Below are 20582 nucleotides of genomic sequence, written 5' to 3'. Positions count from 1 at the left end.
CAAATCCTTTACAAGAATATAATAATTTAATAGGAGGCTGCAATGTTTTGAGTACAGTTTCTATTTATTTGCAGAAATTAACATGATGGTATGAATTAAACAGTGCCATTTTTTAAATATTTTGTACGGTAAATCAAGAAAATAAACACAGTGTAAAAACAGTAATTGTGTATTAAAGTGTGCAGAAGTGTGTTCACGATAGAGGCTGTTTACTGCATCGCAATTACTCACATCTCCAAAATGGAACCTGTCTAGGGTGAAACACAAGCGAAATGGAGATACAAGGTTGTTGTGTTACAGCAACGATTTCTTTGAACTTTGCAAAACAAAAATGTCATTTTAAAAAAAGTACCAGCAGGAATGAGCGAGTGTGATATTTTTGGTGAAGTGTTTTACAATGGAACACAAGAGTCATAAAATTTTACAATAAGCGCTTTCACTTGGCTTTCAGCAGGAAAAATATGACTGCTGCCAAACCAAAAGCACTAGTTCAGATTGTGGGCTACAGTGAATCATAATCAACATAGCCTTCACAAGGCACATGCATGGCTCCACAAAGTGAGAGGACAGAGATGTTTGTTGGTATAGAGTTGAAAAAGAGAAGCCCACCCAAAAGAATTTCTGCAAGAATTTTTCACCCTGGTGCCAGAGTGCCATGGCCTGACCTCACAGACCTTTCCTCAATGCTCATCATTTTAGTTCCCAAAACTGTATTGGGTTCAAACACGTAGTAAAACTCGTACAGACACAAAGACCTATTTGCTGAAAGGCATGCAAACAACAAGCAACATTAATGCCACATTGAGTAAAGAGTGCATTGATGAAAATGTTGTTTATATTTACCATAAAGTAATTTAGCAGCGAGGCTTATTGAGAACTTTCAACATATGGTCTTTAACATACTGTGAAAATAACTTACTTGAGTCCAGAATACAAACCAGCAAATTGATTTTATTAACAATTCTCCAATTCCAAGTTTGTACAGAACAAAAACAAACGAAAAAAATAAAAAGACAAGAAAAAAATAAAAAGACAAGAAAAAGCACAGAGTTTATAGTTGTATAATACATGGCTTAATCAGATTTTTAAAGGAAAAATATTTTTAATAAATTTGTACACTGGGGGGAAGAAACATAAAACCAAAACGCATGACTGCCATTTAGCATTTCCATACTTGTATGCCTTCAGTCAACTGGGGGAAAAAAAAAGTCACATACAGCAGATGGTAAACGTAGAATGACCGTGTCTTTACACTGTCTAAATATGAGTGTGTGTGTGTGGAATCAGGACATTTATTTGATTAAGTAATTATGAAGACATTTTCCATTGCTAGATTCATCCACCTAAAAACTCACTGGCCAAATACATAAAGGAATGGTCCACCAAAAACCTGGCCGTTGTTTCTGGGATGGCTGAGAACAGCTGCTGCACGCTTTCTCTCAAAACACTTAAAGTGAATGCAAGCACAGAACTGTATCTAAAGACAATTTAATACTGAAAAAAAAAGTCATGAAAAGCTCAACATTTTCAGTGAACCAGACCTTCCATATTCAACATACGCCGCACAATGTTCCAGAACAAAATATGGGAATTACTAACGGGCCATGAGAGATTACAATACCAACAGTTAGCATGAAGAGTTAAAATTGTAGTCCTTACAGTTTCTCACGTGAATGTAACCCATTATCTGTACAAGAATGTCCATTTTCTGCAAGAAAAAGTAAATAAAATTAATGCCAGAATTTCATCAAAGCTATATACAATATTTGGACAGTAACTTTTTTTTTTCTTCTTCCTTACAGCATAGCAACGTATCTTCCAACATGGTCTGAAAATTACATGGTTTGAAAATTAAAGCGCAGAATGAACTGAACAAACTAAAACCCAAGTCCACTTTTATTTGTACAAAAATATACAAGTCACTGCAAAATAGGCAGGGATGAATGGAGACCATAGTAAGGCTCTTTTTTTATTATTTTCCATCAGCAGTTGGTTAATTGTCTGTCCGTCCAGAGAACATAAAAAGTGTTAAGGGGTAAAGCTGTTGTGAGTTTTGAATATGTACAAATTAGTAATGTGAGTGATCCTTTAAAGCAATGGCCCTTTATACATAAAAAAAAAAAAAGATTTACACAAATACCGTGCAATTTGTTTAATATGCTAGGAGACTTGAACAGTAAACAACAGCAACCTGTAACAGTAACTGTAGGTGAACAATGGCAGGGGAATATAGAAGCATGCAGGGGAAACCAGAATGAAGAGAATGCAAGGTAAAATGTTTCGCTAATGACTTCAGAACTTCAGAAGACTGGAGCCGTGCAGGCGGTTAACATTACGTCAAGACTCATGGAGTGTTGAGCTCCTCATCCTCACGGTCTTTAACTGAACAGAACTGAGGCTAGTAGAATTGTTCCATTCCCCTAACTCTCTATCCTTTAGATAGTAAAGGACCAGAACCAGGAGATACTAAAAACAAGGCATCCAGAAAACATTCTAATCAAAAAAAAAAAAAAAAAAAAAAGCCCCAAACCTTAAAGTAAAAATAAATTAAGGCTACAATTAACCTCGACAAATACTTAAAAGACTCTCTCTCACACACTCACACACACACACACACACACACACACACACACACACACACACACACACAATGTGCATTTGACCCATACATTTCAAAACAAATGTGCTTTGCAGGGAGGCTTTGAGGGTTGAGCATGAGCTTAATACTATTAGCACTGTTTAATTAAAACATGGCACTGTGAAAACTCCAGTCAGCAAGCAGCACATCTGTTCAACATTCAGCAAGCCAAGCTGACAGGAAATCAGAGCACGAGAAGTCACCTTAAGCATATAGTCACAGTCAGTGCAAAGCCTGACATCTCCTTTTATTTATTCATCTTTAACATATTTGCCCTTTACACTGCATGCCAATTTCATTCCGATAGGAAATGGTGCAAAAATAACTGGAATAAAATCTTTACATTAAACAGTATGTTTTTAGCTTCTGTTGTAAAGATTTCATCCTGGAGATGAAAGCTTTTGTCCTGACATTAACTATATAATATATATATTCTACCTAAAAGTAAAAAAAAAAAAAAAGAAAAAAGCCACAGGATCCTTCTGGTGCCTCCACTGAATACTAAATACAGAATTGAAATTAGCCAGCCAGGACTTCTGGAGTGCCCCGGCATCCAGTCCAACACCACACTCCACTCTAAAACGTATCAAGCTTCTCGAAACAGGAGGCGTGACTAGCGCAGATCATCTACTCTTTGTCCATATGGTAATATTCATAACGATCTGGACGATGAAATGCTCGTTCTAGGTTAGCATACTTCGCTACGAGTTCCATTTAGGACTCCTACATCCTGAGTTCTTCTGGCTCAGATATGAACAGCTCTTCATTCTCTGCTCAACTGTCAGTATTTGTGAATACAGGGAGACTGCCAAGCCTTAAACCTGATTTCTTCAACCCCCAACAAAAAAAAAAAGAAAAGAAAAAGAAAGAAGACAAAACAACAGGCACATCCCTGCAGAAAGCCCCAAACTAAATAGAAGGTAAACTCTTTTTGTAAAACTAAAGTAGTCTCATAGACAGGATATTTAGTCTCCATAACACAATGATCTCCACACAAATAAAACAAACATTGTCATTCAGTCTCACTGGAAATACGCACACACGTATGGGCTGCACAAGTAAATGTATATTATGGTTTTGACCTCAGTGATTAGTAAACCACAACAGGCCTCTTTTCCCCTTAGTAGTACACCCACCACATCAAAATCAAACATTTCTAGATATAAATAACTATTAAACAAAGGATGATTTATCTTTCCACTGAGCGCTTTGACTTATCTGATCAATCACAGTTATTAACACAATGTCTGCTGTGTGTTCACACTGAAAGCAACAACCTCTGTTAATGGCAACTAATAACTGAAATGAGGAGATCAGTTAAAAGTAATTGCAATCATTGTGTGTAACCCTACTTTAAAAAAAATGCTGGTCACCATATGCAACTGCTGCAGTGTATGGTGACCTCCCAAAACACCTAAATATTTCTGTAGTTAGCATGAACCTGCTGCCTCTGCCTCATCACTTAAGCAAAGCACAAAAGGAGTGTATGAGCAGGACAAAGCTCAAGCACAGGAGTCAAAACTCCTACCACAACATCCAATATAGCGAAAGCATCAACATTAAATACATGATTTGCATATGGAAGAAAACAAAAAAGAAACGCAGCAGGAGCTTCACAAATATGGAGAAAACAAAGAGGCGACAGTGTGCCAAGACGCTGGCAAAACACACACACACAGGCCCGAGGGTCCATAGTAGGCAGGTCACAGAGAAGCAGATGATGAAGCAGGTGTAACGCAGTCAGAAAATGTTGACAGTGCGAAGAGGATGAAATCAGGTCCCAACACAGCCGCTGCCAGTACCAGGAAAAGAAACCCCCCCAAAAACCCCAAACACACAGCTCAAGTCTAAACCATGCCATCCCCAGGGCTCGGGACAGGTGGGGGACGAGAAAGGGGCACACTCGGCTTTTTCCCCCTTGTGATGAGTGGGGTAGGAGAAGAGGAGGACAGGGGGGGGGGGGGGTCACCCCCTTCTCCTGCCCCTTGCAGCCCTCTTTACCTGTCCTTCAGTTCCTGGGTGACACGCTTGGTTATGCGGCCGCACAGCAGCCCCATTAGGAAGAGCAGCACCACACACATGCCCATCGTTGTCAGGATATAGTTCTTAGCAGGTGAGGAGAGGACCTGACCAGCCAGGTCTGAGAATCCTTCTGCTGGTGCCACCTGGAGGGCAGGAGAAGCAGCACAAATGTCAATGCTCAAGCCAAGACGACACCAAGCAAAGCTTTGTTAAATACATTCTATCAAACAACAAATGAAAGCCATCATGTAGTGTTAGGAGCCTTGCCCAAGAATTCTCACCAAGTCTACTGTGGTGTTCTTGTTCAGGCAGGAAATCAAAGTCCAGTCTGCTGAGTGGAGGGCAGAAGCGATTCCTCACTACTATACACTAACTGATCTAGAGAGGTCATTTAGGGCTGAGCAATCCATTATTCAGAATGTTAACCAACTATGCTTCTTTTAAAGATCCCATAATATGATTTTTTTTTATTTGGCAAATGGCTTAAATATCTAACACATTTTGTTGATTTTCATAGTATTTGTTTTACAATGTACATAGTTGTCTCTCTGTAGAGGATGGGAACATTTTTTTTACTTTTGCATAAGACCACGTATGGGTGCACAAATTTTTACCTTGGCAGCATAGCTCCACATGTCGATGCGATCCTGTAATCTTTTCTTACACTCAGGTTGTAGTCTCACACGCTTATCCTGAAGTGCTTCCATCAGACAGGACATCTCTGAGGAACACACACACAAAGAGCCATGTTCAAATAATCTGAAACATCTTTAGTCATGTGCTAAAATTTAACAGCATTTTATGTACTCACGCCTTCCTCTGCCAGGTGGGATAGCAGCACACTGGTGCTTAATGTCCAGAGCGCATGCTGTATGCAGTACTGGATCCACAAAGATATCAGCCTTACTCTCCTTCAGAATATTGAGAACCTCCTACACACACAAACACACATTAACCTTAATACTTAAAACACAGTGGGTCACAATTTGGCAGCAATTTCAGGGGATAAGGCACCTTTTTGCAGCCCTCGTGTTTAATCTTAAGCAGATTCACTTTCAAACACTCCTCCACCTGGCCCGTCTGCTCTTGTGCAGCTACCTCCTCTGCACACAGTCGAGGTATCTGAGGCACACAAACATGCATAGTTACACAACAATTACATCACATTTAATTACAAGCCATGCATCAAGAAAGCTGGAGGTGATTAACCCTTTAGTCAAGGGTATAACATTGGATACACACACTTTTGACACCTCTGCGTGACCGACTGGTTACATATAAATGTGACATAATACATATATGCAAAGTGTTCTTTCGTTTTTATTTTTTTTTTAAATAATTGGTCAGAAGTTAAAATACAAAACTCCAGCAAGGAGGTAGGGGCTGACCTCATCCACACATTGCATCTGTAGCTGGGGATCCAGTCTGTAGTCCAACGCAGATTCCTGCAGAATTACCCTGATCTGGTCCTCACAGTCTGGAGAAAGCCTCTGCACACAGTTTTAAAGTGGTTACAACCACATACTAAATACTGTAAGCCATAGTGCACTGAATTACAGTGTATAATCGAGCAAATTGCATGGGGACAGACCTGGTCGGCATATTTGAGTTTGAGGCAAGAGATAACTTGGCCCTCCAGCTCATTGTCATCTTTTGCTTTGTTCAGGATGTTCTGGCAGAACTTTGGGATGTCAGCCTTACAGGCCTTCCTCAGCACAGGGTTAAGTCGATAATCTGGACATGGGGGAGAGAACACCATTAAAAAAGCTGCACTATTAAACACAGCCCACATCATAACTGGTTACTAGCTGAGAGATGGTCACTGATCATCATCATCCTGAAGGCCCATCTACCTTCCAGCAGGTTTTACCTCCAAGCTAAATCTAACATCTGATCAAGCCAATCATGGACTGCTGAGGACAATCCTTATCTGGATCAGGTGTAGTGCATAAGGAAAATGTTGGAGGAAAACCCTGCAACAGAAAGGATCTCCAGGAGAAGGGTCTGAGACCACTGAAGCACAGTACCGCTCAACGTGACATATAAAGTAAGAATGTGCAAGACTAAGACTGTATGAGTGTGTGTAAGAGAGCACCTGTGTTCTGGGTGATCTGTCTCTTGGTGATCATTTGTTTGCATTTGGGGTCCATGAGCTCACTATTCTTGTTCTGTTTTAGGCACTGCAGCATGTTCTTGGCATCAGATTCGGAGCAGAAACGCTACAACGCAAAGTGCGGAGCATGTTAGAACATAGCAATCACTACACTACCAACTATGCAACCAAGAATAAAACCAGCTAATGACAGCTAATCCGCAATCTTGGACATGTGCACCTTCCTTACTTACCCTAATCATCTGTTTACAGACTCTCATGAGCTGAAAGTCAAGTTCAGGGTCCATCATCTCGGTCTCCTGCAGTTTAAAGATCTTCTGGTGGCACCTGGGAAACAGGTGATCCTTACTGTCCTTCAGACACTCGATCACCTGCGTGTACACATAGGCAATTCATGTTGTTTTAATGTTTGTATTTCTATGTTCATAGATATTCTCACAACTTTGATAGCATTGAAACCATTTCAGAAGGATACATCACAATCATCCCAAACATCTGTTTACCTGTCAGTACAGAGTATCATCACTACCAGCCATCTTAAAATCACAGTTCATTACAATCTCAGTTTGTATAATTTGTTTCATATTTACATCATAACAATGCAGTAGTACAGTAATACTACTAACTTGTGGACTACGTATTATACCATTCACATACACTTTAGCCTTACCTAAAGCCATGACACACAGACACCTCAAAGGAAGCTCAAATCACCATCCACAGAGCTCATACGGGTTCTTTTTGTAAAGACTGACCTGAGCATTGCCGAACACAATGTTCTGACAGTGGTTCTTAATGTCCTGCCTACAGCTCTCATACAGATCGGGGTCCAAGCGGATATCTTCTGACTGCAGCAGAACAGAGTTTCATGGTTAGATGCCAGACTGCATCACACAGGCATAAAATGCATGATAGCAGTTTTAGGACTATGTGGATTCTGATTTGAAAATTTGCTGACCATCTCCAGTTCCTCAACTCTGAGCTGACGTCGGCACTTCATTGAAACACGCTGGTCTTTCACCTCCTGCAGAGTGTCGTTCCTGACCGTGGTGCTTAGACAGATTACCACATCCACCCTGCACGCACACAAAGAGCATTATATGACCAGGCCAGAAAGATAAGTTCCAGTTTGGGGGTTAAAAAAAATAAAAAAAGCATTAGCATTTTTGCAATGTTTTCATAATAGAATTATGAAACTCACTTCTTTTTAATGTTGGGACATAGTTTGAGAACATCCTCCTTGCAGGCCATCTTGAATTTATAGGAGAAGCGGAAGTCTTTCATTTGGATCTGAAGATGAAAGCACCATGAAAAGAAAAAAAGTCTAATGTTTGTAGTTAAAGCAAAATTTAGGTGACATCTTTAGACTTCAACTACATTTTACAATTGAGCTACTAATTTCAAGACAAATCTGAAGGTTTAAGTGTGTTACCAGTTGGAAGTGAGTGACTCCCACTGCACATTTTTCGTTCATCTCCTTCTGGTGTTTGTTAAGCACAAGACACTCCATTAGCTCGCCAGTGTCTATCTGATTATCTGCCACCTCCTAGGAGTCAAATAGAAGGGAAGGAGAGAGAAAAAAAAAGAGAGACTTTGAAGCAAACAGCTTCTGGGTTTTGTCCAGGACAACTATGTAGATAAGTGTTTTGTGAAGGGTTTGAGAGTAATTAGGAGGTGTCTGATCAGCTTGACTTACGTGGCAGTGTGACTGGATGACTGGTTCACAGGCTCTGATCAACAAGGCTTCAATCTGAATGTCCTGAAAAAATATTCAATTAAATACAATTTAAAATTAATCACAAACCTCAAACCCACAGACATAACAGTATACCATCATCCACTGATGTTAGGCCTCATAAAAACATACAAATGAAAAGAGAGTGTCAAGTGCTGGAGGAAGAGTGAGTTTCTTACCTCAGACTCCAGTTCAGTAAGGTTACCCACAACATCTCTACAGTCTGAGCCCAGATCGTCCAAATGATCCTGCAGACACTCCAACTCCTTCAGATGAACACACCAAAAACATTAGTTTCTGTTTGTTGACTATGTTCTATTATGCTCCATATCAATCAAGGGTAAAGGCAGATAATCAGTCATCTGCAAGATAATATGGTTTGAGTATTTCAGTGTACCCAGACGTCTGTGCTGGTACATAAAAAACTAAAAGAAAATAAATTCATAAAAGATTATTCATAGGTGACTACAAAGACAATGAGTTATGCTAACCTGTCCAGGTTCTGTTTTCTCACTGCACCACTTTCCCAGGTCAATCATACAACGCTTCTGCAAATCTGGGTCCAGCTTCACGTCCAGCGCCCTCTGGTGGAGGATTCGCTGTACCTCCGTCTTACAGTCACGAGACAACTGCAGATACACAACAGCATTTTAGGTCTAAAGCAGATAGAGAAATGCACAACCACCCCCCACCCCCCCACACACAAAAACACACACACACACACACCTCTCTCCTCTCCTCTCGGTCAAACAGGAAAACCACTAAAACACACCCAATTGTACGCTTGACTGAAGGATAATGAGTGGACAGGCTCAATTTACAGATTAGCAGGGCCACCCTACTTCCCACAGCAAAATCATCCAAAATCACATTTTGATTTTAAAGGTTATTTTGTTCAGTCTTTGCAAAATTCAAATAACTACAACTTTGCAAAATCTGAAAATGTGACACCAATTTGATCCTTTCATTTTCTCATTGCATGCACAATTTGGGTTGGGGACATTATTTTTGAGCACCCGCACCACAAATACAGTACTTACGGATTTATCACTTTGAGGTTCAGAGGAATCCTGTGGTTAAATTTGAGGTTAGGCTTAGACATCAACAGAGTTGTAATGTCAATACAGTCTGGTTTACAACCACAGCAAACCTAACTCAAAAGGTTTAATATGGGAAGGTTTTAGGCACCTGTGAATTAAAATGGAAAAGGGGTCTTATCTGGGCAGTAAAACGCATTAAAATAAATATAAATAACTCAATAAGCAGTGGCTTTACATCACTGTGTTCATTATAACCTTTCCAAAGCTCTAGCATTATTATATATAGTATATATATATAATATAAATAGTCATAGTCATGATAGTCATAGTCATGATATTATCATTCAGCATCTGGTTTGGTAAATCAGTGCTTAATGATGTTAAATCAGGTGAGCTGGCGACACAACTGAACACATCTTTGTCTTGGTTGGGGGCATCCAGGAAACATCTGGAACTAAGCTTTGATCTTCAAACTAGCTCACAAGATATATAATTTTCGTACTTTGTGTTGTATTATTTTTTTTTGCATCTGTTTTAATGTGATCTGGTGTTGTACAAGCAAAAAGCTCTTATCGCCGAGATAAATGGTGTTCTGTAATGTGATTAGGTGCCTAAAACCTCAGCGTAGTACTGCAGTTCAAAATACTGTTGCCTTACATATCTCAGATCTGTCTGCCGTGTTAGTTTGAACTTGAGTGTAGGAAAGTCACTCTTACCCGTCGGCCTTGCTCCTCTGTGCGGTAGGCATGACGGTACAGGCAGGAGAAGACAGCTCCAGGGGGCATGAACTCACTGGTCTCATTCCAGCCATGAGTGTGGCAGATACGTGCAGCGTCATTCTGACACTTCCTGTACAGGATAGGGTCCAGCCTGAGAGATGGAGCAGAACAGGTCAGAAAGAGAATTAGAGTTTAATTACAGATGGCGGAGACAGCAAGAAGAGACAAGAGGTGACACTGGGAGGTGGGGAATCCAAGTTTTGTATTGATAATATAGCTTTTGCCCTAATGCAAAGAATAGTGCAATACAGAACAGGAGGGTATCCAATATTGGTTTTCCTATGCATTTTGTTTGTACAGTGAACTACATGTGAAATTGTATGGTACGCTTACTTGGGCTAGTCATTTATAAACATGCCTGAAGTGCTGACAGTAATAAAATCAACCTGTCAAAATCAATCAATCACTATCAAAGCATCCAGTGTTTTGCTGAATGCAGCGTCATGATACTGGCAGGGACACAAAGTCTTCTGTTACTCACTTCCAGTCTCTGGAGATAAAGTACTGCAGCTCCAACAACCTGTGCTCACAGTCTTCCACCATCTTATCAGTGTAGAGATGCTCCATCAAGCAAGACAGGATCCTACAAACATACAATAAGAAATGGGTGCACACCAAAAAAATATTTTTATCAATTTTTAATTAACTTTTTTTAAATCAACATTTATGGCAAGACATTTTCAGAAGAACTGGTTAAACACATAAGCTCAATAAGTAGAGAGTCAGATAAGAGAACAGAATATGTCCAAACAGTGCAGAATGATGCGAGCGCACTCACATGGGATCTCCATTGCGAATGTGTTTGCAGGCGGTCTGGATGACCGACTCACAGGCCTCATTGAGAGCACGATCAATCCGATAGTCTGCCCCAGGGTCAGTCTCCTGGATCAAAGTCTGGAGCTGAGGACGCACAATGGACAACAATTATTTGTTAATGCATTAACGAGCATACGCACATTAAAGCATGAAATGTAAATTAATTTCCAACCTCAATGCATAATTTAGTCCAGGGTTTTAAAATAGACATCAAACATCATCTCCTTGAATTGATTTATGCTTAAACCTAATCTGATCTAATGTTCATCTCCTCAAAACTCAGAACCTGTGCTATTAGGACAGTCCACAAATGATGTTGGACTTCTAGAATTAGCCATAATAAAGCAAAGACATTATGAACGCGCACTCAGCCAAACTAAACTTACAGCTTTCTGGCATAGGTTGTCCATAATGCCCTTATCCCTGGACACTCGCATAAGGCAGTGAAGGGTTCGGCCCTTGTGGTGCAGACCAGAGCAATGCGTGTCAATTTCTCCACGACAGTGAAGCACGATTTCAGGGCTCAGGGAGTAATCTTCCATCAGCATGCGTCTGTAGTCCAACATCTCGCCCTGACACTCACCACTGACTGTGCGACCTGAGAGAGAAAGAGTGTGCAAGTGTAAGAGCATAAGGCTAGAAAATAGAGCTGCACCAATATCAAAAGCTTCCACCAGCCCTGATCCCATCATTAAAGTAGTGCACTTTAAATCAGTTCTATGGGCATCATTAATAAATATAATCAATCAATTAATTAATTATCATCATCATCATCATCATTTATACAAATTTATATTCTTTTAAACTTAATTACTCTGGCACATGTAAGCATGCTCTAATATTCAAAACACATGCAATGTTATGCATTTCTGTACTATGTGGCATACATTCAAAGAAGCCTTTTCCCACCAACCCACTTTTTCTTGATCATCTTTCCAGAGATTTTAAGAGACCTACAATATTATTCGATGCATGAAGGCTGATGTTTTATATGTACCATATAGTAACATTGCAGGGTGTGCAATGTCACTACAAACTAAACCTCATGCTACATGTCATTTATTGTACTTGGATACACAGAGGGCATTATTAATACCATGAAGTGTTAGATCATTAACTTCTGGAGATATCTGGTGAAAATACCAGCATTCCTAATATTGCAATATCAGTTCAATATATCACAGAACAACAAAATGTTGCATTATAATTTTTTTCCCCCCAATATCTTGCGGCCCTAGTTTGAATAATGATGTTGCTGTGCTGTGTTTGGGGGATGAGGGGGGCATGCCTTCAGAGTCCTCTGCATGAACATGGTCCTGGCCCCATATTTTATAGCTTTAACTGTTTGAGGAAAAACAAACCCATACCAGAACAATGCAAAACGCTGCACCCCTACCTCGGTGTACAGCAGACTCTAGACACAGCAACAGGTAGGAAAGCTTGGCTTCACGAGCTCGGGGAAGTGTGGTGTCCACACTGCAGCGGTATTTGCGCAGATCCTGTTTGCAGGCCTTGGCCAGTGAGTAGCTGACTTTATAGTCCTGGGCTATCAGCTTCTGTCTGGTGGAGAGGGCCTCCCTACACTGTGGATCATAACACCAGAATTTCAGAAATGTTTAAGCATACACAAATTGACACATAATATTTGGTCACAATTAGGTATTAATAACCTAAACTAATATTTCTGAAAAATCTAAACTGTATTAAACATTATAGACAGAACTTTTTCTGAAGTGTATTTATTACCTTTCCAGACATAGTGTCTTCAAACTTGTGGTTAAAAAGACATTTGTAGACCCGTCCCTCTCCTGCAGCAGTCTGGAAGAAAGAACAATTCAATTATTGTGCATCCTTCAGCTTAAAGCAGTTGGAGACAAACCATTGTGTACATACGTGTGTGTGTGTGTGTGTGTGTGTGTGTATATGTGTGTGTAAAAAAAAATAAAGTGTAAAACCACCAGCATACATTTTCACAGAAGCGCTCTCTGTCATCCCGGCAAGCGAAGAAGAGATGTCTGTCCAAGTGGAAGTCATCTGAGGAAAGCTCTGCCACACGCATAATGGCCTTCTTACAATCCTCTTTAATAGAATAACGTCCTGCCTGCTCCTCCACCTCACTCACCAGACCTTTCTCCAGACATGCAATCACCTCTCCCTGAGAATGCACATCCTGACACAGAGAGCATGAGGAAAAAGAAAGTTTAAACTTGAAACCACTGGTAGGCATTTAACTGTACTGTTTATCTCCCTGCTTTGATAACATTACGAAATATGTAAAAGGGTGATAGAGTTGTCAGCTGGTTTAGAGGTTAAATTGCACATGCAAATAAGGAAAACTATTTTAAGGTTTCTTCTCTTCACAAGACATCAATCAGATCATAACCCAGTTATAGTGAGTAAGCTCACTATGCTCATAAGAAAAACACAACTCATGATTCATCAGTGTAGAAGGGCATATAAGACCAAGAGACAGACTTCTTAACCTTTTTTTCAGGATCATGTTACTACACTTGGGTGGGCAACATTAGCGACACTAGTACAACCTTAGCTGTATTATTCAGTAATTTGCTAAATAGCAATTAGGACTAGGATTAGTCTGCATCTGGCAAATGTACCTTCTCGCCGGTGTTAACACTTCCACAGTGTAGTGCGTTAATGTCATCTCTGCACTTGTCCATGAAGCCACAGATGAGGCGATAGTCGCTGAAGATAATGCTGGTCATCTTTGTGATGTACTGACTGCACTGGTATTCAGTGATGTTGACACGATGATCCACCAGACATGACACCAAGTAGCCCTTTCCTCGCTCTTCTGCTGCACACTCCTTGATCTGTTGGCATGGGGACATTTCAATACTTGTTTATTTAAAAAAACAAAAACAAACAACAAAAAAGAAAACACAATTCATTTTATATATAAAAGTGTACTGCACTACAAAGTGCCACATTAGAAAGTTGATTTGTAAGAAGTCAGCTCTTGAAACAGAGAATAGAGAAAGACAGAAAATGCATTTCTGTCTCTTACTGTCCTGTAAGGCACAAATAACTCATTATTTAGAGTTGCTCACTTGTTGAGTTGCTCACGGATGTTTTGAAAATGTTCTACAATCTTACACAAGGTCGTAAAAGCTGATTCTCTTCCACAAATTTGACAAAGCATGCTCTTCCACAAATTTGACAGCCATCATGTGTGGTTAACCCACCCTACTCCACAGACAATGATATCAGGGCACTCACCTCACTGATTGTGCCCTTGCACACCTCCACAGCCACAGACTCAAACTTCGGGTCTGTTGTCAGGTTCAGCTTATAGTTCCACAGGAGCTAAAAATAACAGGATTTAATGTATTAAATGAACAGCTCATGCATACCAATAGGACTCAACCCTGCCAGCATGCATTCAAGCATACTAAAAGACGACTAACAAACAAGCCAACGTCTCCCATGGTAGTTGGAGAGATTGAACACACTTCCACTAAGACGATGAAAAAAATCTGACAGTTTCTAATAAATATGTCCCTCACTTCTAAGGTTAATTGAACATGCTTATGAAACACTACGAAATGGACTGACCGGTAAAGATAGCACTGAAAAGCTGATACTTACGTGGTTACAATCAGCTGCAATCTCAGTTTCCTACAGGGGTGAAAAGAAACAAAAACTGGTTAGAGTTAGGGGTCATTCTCACTCACTGTTTTTGCCTGAATTACAGACAGAGGTCCTTAGATCAAAGTAAGAAAAACTACCATCATTTACAGCAGGTCTACTAGGCTGGTATCTTTTTTTACTCAAATGTGTTGGGTAATGCATTTCTATTAAACCCCTGTCCTTCAACAGTATTCCTGTTGTCCATAGTTTTGTATTTGAAAGGGCAAGCAGGGTGGAGGGTTTTCTCCATCTCAACGACTACAGAGTATGAGATCTGGCACAGGATCCAAGCAGGCCACAGTAAAAATAATCTGGGTCTCGCCTAAGTAAAACAATCTGGTCTGGTACAACAACAAAACAGAGAACAAATTAGCTATCTGCCTGGGAAACTGAGAACAGAACACTCAACCCAGATTCCTATTTCACATGTTTATTTTTACTCTCAAGACACCCTCGGTGTACAAGTGTGTACCAGCATACAAATTCTAAAGTCATCAGCCTTGTAATGCTCCTGCGCTTAATGGACGGGAAAGCCTACTACTTTACTCTTGCTCTCATCAAAGCAACCATAGATGCAAGTGTTAGCAGATCAAATGATAAATGAGCAAGGCTGGGAAACATTCATTCAAACTGACAGACAATTGTTCGACTCGATCCAGACATGCTGGTTCCGACTTCTGCACTGCACCATCAGTACAACTCGTTGTGGAGACATGTGCTTTTTTCTCTTTCAGATATCCTATTTCATGTCACTATAAAGTATCCATTACGTTTGTAAATGTCCATTGACCATTTCAGTGGCAATGTAGGTAGATGCATAGCCAATTAACCCATGTGTGTTTTTAGGAGGTGGGAGGAAATCAGAGTATCTGAAGGAAACCCACATACACAGAGAACACAGAGAGAATACACAAAACTCCTCACATATAGCAACCAGTGCAAGGATCACAACCCCAGGCCCTTGAAGGTGTGCAGCTCACACATTATCTGTGTGTGTGAATCACAGTGCCACTCTAAGCAATAGTGTGTTGCACACAACTTCTTGGGGGTATTTTTTTGGTAAATGGGACTAATTTTGCAGAGTGGTGGTGACCCTACTTGATCTGCAGTACAACTGAGCCACCATGTCAAATGTATACACCACTCTGCAGAACAGAACTTCAGCCACCAGAAGGGATAGATCAGAAACATCTAGTTGTTTTGTTTACATTAGCAAAGTTTTTAATGATGAAGGAAATCAGATGCTCAGGAATTCTTAACTGGAGTGTTACAAGATCCAGTGTGTCATTCGCTCTTTGACGTCGGCTTGGTGCGTCTGGGCCCTAAGGTAAGGACTTAAGGAAGATGATGTTTGATCAGAGCACTGAACACCACCGAAACCCCTTCAGCAAATTCTCCATCACAGCCTGAAGATTAGAAGAGCGAGATTAGCGCTGGTCACGGCTCAAAAAGAACTATACACTCCCTCATTTATTCGCTCTCTCATATATACATGGTTACCCCACACCACAAAGGGGGGCTAAGGCTTGGAGAGATGCCAGAGATGCTGAAATTCCTAAGAGCTAAGATTAATTCAGTCTAAAGAATCTAAGAGAAACAGGGTATCTGTGTTACTTCTCAAGAGTAGATTGTTTCCACAGGCCCACTTGGTCAAGTGAACTAGCTCTAAACCTATCCTAAACTCTATCTGCAGCCTCAGAAGGGAACTTTGCTGCTAGAAACATCCCGTCGCCAAGGAAGCAAAGTGTAATTTATACACAAACATATACAGCAATATCCCTGCTCATTATGCGGAATTTCTATTGGTCCATTCAGCATAAAATCGATACACAATGTAAAGACCAACTGCCATACTCAAATCATGTCAAAAAGTGAAGAATTTGAGATACAAAGTTTGCGTGTGACAGTGACGACATAAATATAGAGGTTGGCCTGTACATTTTCTCCCTGATGCTCTGTAAAGCAACGAAATGCACCTGAATGCACAGTATACTGAAGCCGCATTTTTCCTTTCCCCCACAGGATGTAAAAATCCTTATCTTATCTTGGGTGTTGACACTCCAGGGAATCTTGGCAGCTACCTACAATGTGTTAATTACCTTGTTTAAGCTAATTCCGGGTACAACGGTCAATAAGGAACAGCCCTTACAGTCCAACATGATACCACCTTTTTGTTTAACAAATATTCACAGTGACATAGTTCTCAAAGACTACGCACTGCTTGGCAACAATCTGAGCTACTGACCACCTACCCGACCATTCGGAATGCTGTCTGAGCCGTCTGACCTAGCTAATAGGGTTCAAATTAAGAGGAAAAACAAAGACAGAACACACACTCACAAACCCAACAGCCCTCAACTACAGCAAGTGCTCATTTCTAATAGCTCAGGCATGCCGCCTTGGCTAAATACAGCTGTGGGAAATCCTTAGACCCCTGGCACCAGAGTGATCTCAGACAACACCAGGCTCCACTTACAGCGAGGACCCCTTTCCACCATCCGAACACAGAGCACTGAGCAGTCTCTCTTTGAACAGCTGAAAGCAAACTCAAACAGAGCCTTAACACATAGTAAAGGTGCTAAAAGCATGACAAGAACTGCAGGGGCTGGCATCTCTAATTCACATGCAGACTGAAGGGAAGGCCTTGAGGAGTTCTGCCTCGCTGCTAAAAATGGCACCCAAATCCCATAAACACAATGCAACCTGTTTTGACCCTTCTCTCACATTCAAACATTTTAAACTCATTTTAGCCCATACTACAAAAGAGACACATCAGGGAATTTTACACAGTCACCAAGGCCTTCTTGCAATTGACTGCATATTAGTTGTAATGCTTGACATTTAGCAAACCAATAATAATAAAAAAAAAGATAAAAATCAATAGACTACAACATTTAACTGCACACAGGCTTGGCTGGTGGCATGGCAGTCACTACAGATCTACCACATTTTACAACACACGTTAAACAACACTTTGGAACCTATAATCACTGTTATGTGGAAAAAGTAGGCCAGTAGGTCAGGAGGCACATAAAACCTAAAATACTGTCAGCAAGCGCAAGAGGCCCACTGGCAAGTCTCAACATCCCTCCCAAATGGCCTAAACATCAAAGAGAATGCAGGCACATGTCATTTTAGGAGGAGAAGTGTCTTCCAAAATGTTTGACCCTCTTTCCATAATCCTGCCAACATCAAACTGTCTCAGTAACTCCTTCAGTCTGTGCCAAGGCCTCTCATTAAGACAACCCCATCTTTTTATAGATCACTGAGCTCCATTTTCTAAGACACTGAAAACAAGCATAAAATGACCAATCCAGGCAGACAGAGACAGTGGATGACGCCACAAATCTGATTACACTTGAGTACCAGCAATTCATCCCATTTCCAGAAAAAGGATGGTTGATTTCCACAGGGCGGATCAGCGTAAGGATAACACACTGAGGATCCCAGGGGAAGGAATCGAACACAGGAGTCTGGTCTTCCATCAACCCTACATGTACACCAACAGACGTCATTGCCTGACACAATCAAATACCCTGCAACTTATATCTTAATTCTGGGCACTTCCACCACCGAAACAAAGTCACAGTCTGATGTTCAGCAGTGTCAGGCAGTAACAGTAAACCACACAGCAATTCATCACGGCCAATAATGGTGGGGGACGAACAGAGAACGCATAGTGAGTCAACATCCACATAACTTCCACACAAATGGCCCTCCCAGAAGGAAGTCCCAGGAAAAGGAACGCCTAGTCCATAATTAAAGTGCTCAAAGGGGGTGGGGGAGGAACCAGTTCATAGAAAGTTTGAGGTCTGCAAAGTTTTGATTATTTTCAGTAACATAAACCTCTACTGTACGAGCGCTGGGCATGGTCTGAGCTGTCCACTGTTGTCTAATCTGTGCACAAGCACATTCATCAGCAATTATCAGAATTTGTGGCACAACCTAACACAAAGAAAGTGGGTTAGATCTTTCCATTAGACAGTATACCTTCTGTTAATGGTCAACACAATGTTGGCTCCAGGAAACGAGCTCAGGTCACTGTTGACCTGGGACAAACTGCAGCCTATCCTGTCAAGAGTATACAGCCCCATATCAAAGTAGTCAGTTTATTAAAAAGTCTTTAGGCTAAATATCCTGTACTCATGATATAGGACTACAAGGGGGGAACCTGGTGCATACAGTACAGTTAAAACTGGTCTCAGCCTCTGCCATTACACGCCAATCATTCTCAGCACTTTCTGGATTTTAGGTCGGCTAGCTAACGTTACAGTGGCTAATGGTAGCTACTACCATGAGCTGGCTGCACCCCTGTAGCTTGCACAAAGTTTCAGGCACAACAAAAGGCAGTTAAGGACAACCAATGTGGAACAGCTCAACTTCATACAACACTCTGTATTTCTCCAGCTAACGCTAGACAGACAGCGAATGCCCATTAGGTTGAGGCGGAAGTTTCGCGGTCCTAGAAAACTAACACCTTTAGCTAGCTTTAGCACGCTAACACTAGCTAGCTACATCTCCAGAAACATAGTCAAATCGCTCATCTTGAGGGTGGTGATTTAATTTTGGCGGATTATAGCTAGTATTCGTGGATTTTGTGGTCGCCAACGTTAGCCAGTAATGTAGCTTTGCCAACAAAGAGGCTATTTATATTGATCTTGCTAGCTAACTAGCTAGCTAATGTAGCTACAGCCACCATAGCTAGCTGTACACATCATCTAGCTAGCTAAGCCTTGCGTGTTACAGCTCGCTAATGCACTCAGCCGTGACAAAAGAGATAATGATAATAATAATAATAATAATAATAATAATAATAATAATTCACTGCATATCCAAATGTGAGTCCTATTGAACCACACTGCTGAATGCACTCTCCTCCCACACAGCCGCGCACAGCCAGTACAGTAGTTAACATTGGTGCTGGGTTAGCTGCCTAGGCTGAGCTCGTTTCTCCAGGCACACCCAGAATGATACGGTGACCAACTTAGCGTCGCCCTCCTAACCTCTTTTCGGTCCTGCAGACACTCGAGCACGGCCAGGTTGTTATTCCAGGAATGTTTGGGACAAAGCCTCGTCAGGTCCTCCCGACAGGCCTCCTCTTCTGCCAGTTTCCAGCCGGTGGTGCGGCGGGGCTGAGAGGCCGCTGCAAGCTTGCCCTCCTGCAGCGGAGCGCCGGGGTTTTTACCGATGTCGCCATTATCCGGTGCATTTTCATTAACGCTGCCCTGCGTTTTCGCTCCCTGAGTGGACCAGATGCGAGAAGAGAGACACACGAAGAGTAGGAGAAGCTGCACACGTCTACAAGCCGCCATCTTCGGCAAACTACGCTAACGCTAGCTACGGCAGCCGGACGCGAGTAATGTGTGCGTGTGTTGCCGTGCGCAGCGTTAGCGGCACACAGAGGGCCACGTAGAGCGTTTAACTGCGCGCCTGCCTCATGGCCCCCCCACTTACCGTCGTCTTCTCCTTGCACAGATCAAGTCACAAACAATTTGACTTCACCATATGGAATAGTAGAGAGATAAAGCTTACATTTCTATGCATCCTATTAAACAATATTTTTTAATACATTGATTTTCCAAAAGGTCCAATTTCTCACAGAAGGCAAATGGACTTTACTGACTACTGTAAATCTACTGTATATCTACTATATACCTGGGCTTATTTTACCCACAGCGCTGTAACCAACACAGGGGCTGCGGGAACATCACATGCATTATTGTCCATTTAATTATACATAAATGTTAAATATGAAGCGGACCCCATATGCTCGGACGCAAGACACAACCAC

At 41.2% G+C, this 20582-nt stretch overlaps 1 protein-coding gene across 3 annotated transcripts; it reads right to left on the bottom strand.

Moving 5' to 3' along the window:
• Nucleotides 1–931: 931 nt before the first annotated feature.
• Nucleotides 932–20153, bottom strand: glg1a (golgi glycoprotein 1a). Of its 3 annotated transcripts, XM_072671831.1 has the most exons (28): nt 19795–20153; nt 14750–14779; nt 14381–14467; nt 13759–13974; nt 13110–13313; nt 12890–12961; nt 12540–12726; nt 11530–11741; nt 11106–11227; nt 10809–10910; nt 10265–10418; nt 9549–9578; nt 9000–9137; nt 8688–8774; nt 8470–8532; nt 8206–8319; nt 7975–8063; nt 7732–7849; nt 7529–7621; nt 7007–7144; nt 6756–6879; nt 6252–6394; nt 6049–6150; nt 5675–5782; nt 5472–5592; nt 5275–5381; nt 4640–4803; nt 932–1708 (listed from the first exon to the last, which is right to left on the bottom strand). In XM_072671831.1, the coding sequence occupies exons 1-28, from the start codon at nt 20101–20103 to the stop codon at nt 1684–1686; spliced, it is 3459 nt and encodes a 1152-aa protein (XP_072527932.1). In that variant the 5' UTR covers nt 20104–20153; the 3' UTR covers nt 932–1683. The 3 variants fall into 3 exon arrangements, with proteins under 3 accessions (XP_072527932.1, XP_072527934.1, XP_072527935.1); XM_072671833.1 differs by lacking the exon at nt 9549–9578; XM_072671834.1 differs by lacking the exon at nt 9549–9578 and having other exon boundaries at nt 932–4803.
• Between the last annotated feature and the right edge of the window lie 429 nt (nt 20154–20582).

Source organism: Salminus brasiliensis, chromosome 2 (assembly GCF_030463535.1).
Source record: "Salminus brasiliensis chromosome 2, fSalBra1.hap2, whole genome shotgun sequence".
Taxonomy (NCBI): Eukaryota; Metazoa; Chordata; class Actinopteri; order Characiformes; family Bryconidae; genus Salminus; species Salminus brasiliensis.
This window is presented reverse-complemented; position numbering and strand designations above follow the sequence as displayed.